At 43.9% G+C, this 6,353-nt stretch overlaps 1 protein-coding gene across 1 annotated transcript in view; it reads right to left on the bottom strand.

The window, feature by feature from the left end:
- The window catches only part of SH3BGRL2 (SH3 domain binding glutamate rich protein like 2), a 93,419-nt gene extending 92,080 nt beyond the window's left edge, over positions 1-1,339 (bottom strand). Inside the window, exon 1 of the mRNA XM_036768819.1 lies at positions 1,048-1,339. Within this exon, the coding sequence (XP_036624714.1) occupies positions 1,048-1,092 (45 nt within the window). The 5' untranslated portion in view covers positions 1,093-1,339. The remainder of the gene's footprint in view (positions 1-1,047) is intronic.
- Between the last annotated feature and the right edge of the window lie 5,014 nt (positions 1,340-6,353).

Consider the following 6,353-nt stretch of genomic DNA (forward strand, 5'->3'; position numbering starts at 1 on the left):
ACTTTAGTGTGACCTTGGGCTAGTCAATTTACCTCGTTGATGGGGTTGGGAAAGATCATCCCTAGAGTCCATTCTAGCTCTAAATCTAGGATCTAGGTTGGTTGGAGTTAGGAAAGAGAAGAGCCAATAGATATCTGTGTCTTCCCCTTTGGAAGGAATGCTGGATTCAGAATCAGAAAACCTGTGTTCCAATCTCTCCTGTGCTTCTTACTCCCTGAGTGACTACAAATGAGTCAATTTACTTTTATGGACCTCAGTTTCCTCATCTGCCTGGCACATAAAGCCGAAATATGTTTAATGATTGACCTATAAAATGAAGGGGTCGTGTTAGATCCAGCTTTAAGTCTATGATATGATAATCAGGTAGGAAAAAGAGAGGTCTCAGAGGTGCCAAAGACAGGAAGAAGACATCTGTATCCTCCTCGGGAGACAAGAGTGCTGGATTTTAAGTCACAGCTCCCGCAGCCCTGCCATTTTCTACCTATGTATTAAATGTACTCTGGATCAGTCACCTAACCTCTTCTGGAACTCAGTTTCTTCATCTGTGAAAGGACGGAATTAGACTAGATGCTCTCCGAGATTCCCTCTAGCTTTAAATCGGTGATCCTATGGGTGGGGAGGGGAGGGGGCAGGAGAACTCTGTATCCTTTCTGGTGGAAGGAGTCCTGGATTTGGAGTCAGGGAACCTGAGGTTCAAATATTGGCTCTTCCACCGACTCCCTGCGTGACCTTGGGCAAGTCGCTTCCCTTCTCTGGGGCTGTTTCCTCACCTGTAAACTGAGTTGCGAAGGGGCTGGCCTCCATGACCCCTGGGGTCCCCCCTAGCTCTAGATCTAGGCACCTTCTCCCAGAACATGCCTCGGAGTGGGATGAAAGGCGGCGCTGCCAAGTTCCCACCTTCCCTCTCTCATTTGCAAAGTTTGACTCCCGCCTCGGGGGTTGGGGTAGGGGCTCATCCGGGCCAGAGAACAGCCGCGGTCTCAGGTCCCCAGTGCAGGCAGGGCTTCCCCCTCCTCACCTCCCAGAGCCCCTGCCTCCTTCACTCACCGCCACAAAGCCGGAGGAGGAGGCGATGAACACTCGGATGACCATCGTCTCACTTCATCCGCCGCCCCTTACTCGAGAGGAGACGGGAGGGCGGAGAGGTGAGCGGAGGTGAGAGGAGGAGGAGGGCTAGACAGTCCCGGCTGGACCCCCAGCGACTTTTCGCCTGCTTGGGGGGCGGAGGGGGTTGCGGTGCTCCAACGGGAGGCGCGAGCGCGGGCTGAGGACGCGGAGCGGAGCGGAGCGAGTGCTGCAGCCTGACGTCTCTGAGGACTACGGGGATCTGGCTTCGACCAGCGCCAGCCGGGAGATAAAAGCCCAGCTCCAGCCCAGCCGCCAGCCTGGGGAGATGTGAAGGAGGGGAGGGGGGCGGGGGAGGAGGCGAGCCGCAGGGGCTGGCGGGACTTGTAGTTTGACCGGCTCCCCGAAGCGAGGTGGGGAAGGAGGCTTTGCGCCAGGGTTCAGTTCAAAGCACGACCAAAGAGAACTGCATTGGAAGGGACTTCGCTTGGTAGTCTATGCCTACCTTTTGCAGAGGATGAAACAAGCCGGAAATATCTCCGAACTCCTTAAACCTCAGTTTCCTCCTCTGTAAAGCGAGGTGGGCGGGTGGGGGAAGAGGTGGTGACAGGGGTGAGGGTGGGGAGCGGTAAATGAGAGGGATGGTCGATTACAAGGCTGCCTTCTAAAGTCTGTGCCAGTTGCAGATCTAAGATCCTCAACGTGACTTGCCCAAGGTCATATTCGTATCAAGTGGAAGACCTTGAATTTGAACCCTAGTCCTCTAGAATACACTCTTCTCATCTATTCTGGCCAGAAAAGTCACCGGTAAAAATAAAAAAAAAAATTAAAAAAGCAAAACAAATAAATCCCTTAGTGAAGAATTCTCGCGTGGGTGGACTCATATCCTTCTCTGGGACCCCACCTGGAAAACTCGTCCCGGGATCCGCCGGGCAGATGCTTCCTGGAGGGGAGGTAGGCGGCTGCCGCTGGTGTTGAACTGGGTTGTTCTGTAGGTTACTGTGTAACTGGTTGAAGTGTATGAGATTTTTTTCCCCTTCAATGAGCTGAAAGTTGGGAGTGCAATCGACTTTTTAAATAGTAAAATGGTGATAGAAGAAAAATTGAGAACCTTGAAATACGAAGTGTGTAAAATATGGGAATCACACCCCAGCTGGGTTTTACTTTATTGCTCCTAATCTCTATAGTTGAGGCAAATGTGTGGCTCTTTAAAATTGCACATTCCCCAGCACATGTTTCTAGGAGGAAGTTATTGAATGAGTGCTCTTTGTGCCAATGGCTTCAGTTGTGCAAAATGGCAATTCATCCATGCCTGGCTACCCTGTGAGACTTTTCTATGTCTTCCCATAAATCTTTCTCAGGAGGTCCACCCAACCAACGTTCTGGGGAGTAACCTTTGAATTCTCTTTGAACTGCATGGAGACCAGTGGAACAAGTGGGATGCCCATTTATTATCCCCCCCCTCCCGCCCCATGTGTCCAATCGATCTTCTTTTGTCATACATATATACCATTTATATTGTTGTTAATACTTTAGGAATATTCTATGCCAAAAAATACAAGCCTCCTCCTGTATGGTGGGAAGGGACTGTTTTCTACCTGTATTACTATATTTACTTTCTTATCTCAGCAGGGAAGGTTAGCCCCGTTCTGATAAAATGTTAATAACATAGAGACAGAAAGAGGGAGGAAGACAGATAGACAGAGAGACCTAGAGATAATCTGAGACAGGGAGACACCGAGAGACAGAAAGAGGCACAAACATACAGAGAGAAAGCTAGAAAATGAGAGAGAGCACTGGCAGTCTGGTCACTTTCCAATATAAATACTGATAGGTTTTTTGTTTGTTTGTTTTTTGAGAGGATAAAGGGTTGCCATTTGTAAGAAAATGTTCTCTTTGGTCCCAGAGGGCAGAAAAAGAAGCAAAGGGTGAAAGTTGCAGAGCAAGATTTAACTTAAATATAAGGGAAATTTTCCTAACCTTGAGAGATGTCCTAAAGAGGACTGTGATGCTGTGGAAAGCAGTGAGTTGCCCTTTTTTGGAGGTCTTTTGTCAGAGCCAGGAAGACAATTTGGCAGGCATGATGTAGAAGGAATTGTTGTTAAGCTATGGGTTGGGCTAGTGAACCTTTGAGGTCCATTCCAATTCAGAGAGTCTGTGATTCTGGGAATAAATTTTTTTTAAAAAATACTGTTTATCTTCATTATAGACTTCTCATGATGCCAGTCTTTTAAACAGTTCAGTGGTTATAGTCTAGTAAAGCAACAAAAATATTTCCTTATGGGGAACTTCCTGTTGAATATTGAATGTGCCCTGGTCCCTCAATGTTTTGTGTGTATGTTGTATGTGTGTATCTTACTATGATTGATATAACTCTGTAAGCTTATTTTTATTTGGTTCCACAATAATACAAAATAATGGATACATGATATACAGTTTTTAAATATACCAATAACATACAAGACTTAGAAGGAAGAGTTTTGAATCAACTAATTCTAATCTAAAGAGACCTCCTTATAGGATTCTAGATCTAGGCTGGAAGGACCTCAAAGGCTATCTAGATAACTCCCTCAATTTACAGATCAGGAAACTGAGGCCCTGGGAGGTAAAACTTATCCACCAATTAACTGAAAAGCTATTTGAAATATTCTGGCCACTCAACTTCCAGGATTGTCTCTTTGGAATTTGACTGTGTCCAATGAACGAGTCTACTATATCAGGCTTGACTGTTGCCCAAGTCAATACTCTCCATTCTCAAGAGTTTCACCATGAAATAACATTCACCAGACCCTGTAAGATTCCACATGTTCTACATTGTTCTAAACTGATCATAGTGAATGTGTAACTTGGCATTGCTTAGGAAGCAGGTTACTTATCACATCTCTAGGAGGAATGTGTAAGAGCTGAGGTTGAATGCCACTTAGTGGCCAGCTCTATTACATTTTACCTTTTCATCCTTTCTCCTATACCCTAAGGTGAGAAGAGGGGTTGGTGAGTCTCTCTTCTCTGCTATTGGCTCAAATGCCCCACTGACTATGTTTGCCCCATTTTGAGGTGCCAGTGACCAACACTCCAGTTCTATTTAACCACTTAACATAGTGTTAGCTTTTACAAAGAGGTATTCAAAGATATAGCAAAAACGTATACTGAAATGCTTTCTCCTAATACCTTGGGAGGGAGAGGGGATGTATAACCAACCCCACAGAAGAATTAGTCTCATAATTCCTTCATTGCATTAGTTTTATCAAATTCAAGTTCAAATTGCCACTGAGCTAACTTCCCAGATTCTTGTTCCTCAAGAAGTCCCTACTGGGCTGTTTGAAATACCCAATCTTAATTCGTGGACTCCTCAGTCTTCATGTCTTAAGCTCCTATGCTGGAGACTCCATTCTCTGAACCTAGAACTGAAAATGATGAAAACACCAAAACCCCAAGCCCACTTCTTGGGACCACATGGCCTCATGGCCACACAGTGTCATCTGCTGTGAGTACGGTCTTTACCCTTAGATGGGAATACAGGAAAAATCCCAAATTGCCCTGGCAGGCAATTTACTGTCATTTCAGCTATGCAGCCTATGGAAAAAAGCCACACCTAAGCATGGTAGGCCAATATAGAATGTCCACATATGCACCAGTTCTCCTGTCTCCAAGAAGGAGGTCTCCCAGCATCTTCCACTGGTAATGTCATTTTAGGTAACCTAGGCATGCAGCAAACCCTCATTAAAAATGTTAAAGGTGACACATTTGCTGTCTGATTTACCACCTTGTCATCATCATTATCAACAAGCATTTACTATGTGCCAGGCACTATGCTAAGCCTGGAACACACACAAAAAAAGATAAAAACATGGTTCCTGACTTCAAGGAGTTCACATTCTAATTCTAACCATCTGTTTAAAAAAAAAAACAAAAGATTGCTATCCACTTAAACAGGCTAATGTGACAGTTGGGTCTGAGAAAGCTAATGGAGTAGTGAGTAATGTCCCCCTAAGCCAGTGAGCTATTTCTGTATCTGTGTATATGTCTTTCAGATAAGACAATTGGTGCTCAAGTTCTAGTCATAAATTGCTAGAAGTGACTTAGGAGACTGACAAGACTGACAAGACTGCAGATGTTTATTGAAGGATACACAGTCAGAATCAGGTAGTCCCATGGTCTATTCCTTCTAGCCCAAAAGTGGCAGCCCCATTTAGCAAGGCTGGCTTACAGCTTCTTGCACTCTGAAGTATGCTGGGGGCACCACTGATATCAAATATGTATAGCAGCATACAAGACACTTATCCCAGGGCCGAAGTAGCCTCAGCCTCCCAACCCCACCCCATCCTATAAAAGAGAGGTTTTTATAACAAAGCAGAGTTGGATGGGAAAATACTGGTGAAGTCATTGGGTTACCTCCTGGGAAAATAGTGTAGACCACACCTCATGGGGAGGCCGGAGGCTAGGAGAAACTTGTGATAGGAAGGAGGTGGTTTATCATATCTCTAGGAGGAATGTGCAAGAGGTGAGGATGAATGCCACATGGCAGCCACAAGTGGTGATGAAGAACTTAGGCCTTTACAAAGCAGTCCATGAATATGTATGTACAGGTACTTTACGTGTATATACACTTGTATATATATATATATATATATATATATATATATATACACACACACATATACATATATACATATATATATATGTGCATGAATTTTCCCCTGTGTCTACCATTAAAACAAATTCCTTAAGAGTAAGAACTGTGCTTGTCATATCTTCTATAGTTTTCCAAAGTGGTAGTATGGTGTCCTGCATGTAGTGAGCCTTCAATAAATGCTGACTGCTCTTTTCCTATAAATCAGAGGTCCACTTTTTATTTTATTTATTTATTTACTTTTGTCATGAGCTCCTTTGTCAGTCTAGTGAAGCCTGTGGACGCCTTCTCAGAATAATATTTTTAAATGTATAAAAGAAAATACAAATTACAAAGGAAACCAGTTATGTTTTTTAAGTTACCAAAATAATAAAAAACAACAAATTAACAGATTCCCTTGAACTCTATAGTATTTATGGACATCAGGTTATGAATAAATAGTATAGTATATCTATGTTAACTTTAATGTATAATATAGCATGTAGGTGGTCACAGTATTTAGAGTTCCAGACTTAGAGTCAGGAACTCCTGAGTTCAAGTCAGTCCTCAGACACTTATTAGCTTTGTGACATTGGGCAAGTCATTTAATCTCTTCCAGTCTCAGTTTCCTCTTCTGTAAAATGAGGTAAAATGAGGTTAAAAATAGCACTTACCTACC

This window comes from Trichosurus vulpecula, chromosome 7 (genome assembly GCF_011100635.1).
Source record: "Trichosurus vulpecula isolate mTriVul1 chromosome 7, mTriVul1.pri, whole genome shotgun sequence".
Lineage (NCBI taxonomy): Eukaryota > Metazoa > Chordata > Mammalia > Diprotodontia > Phalangeridae > Trichosurus > Trichosurus vulpecula.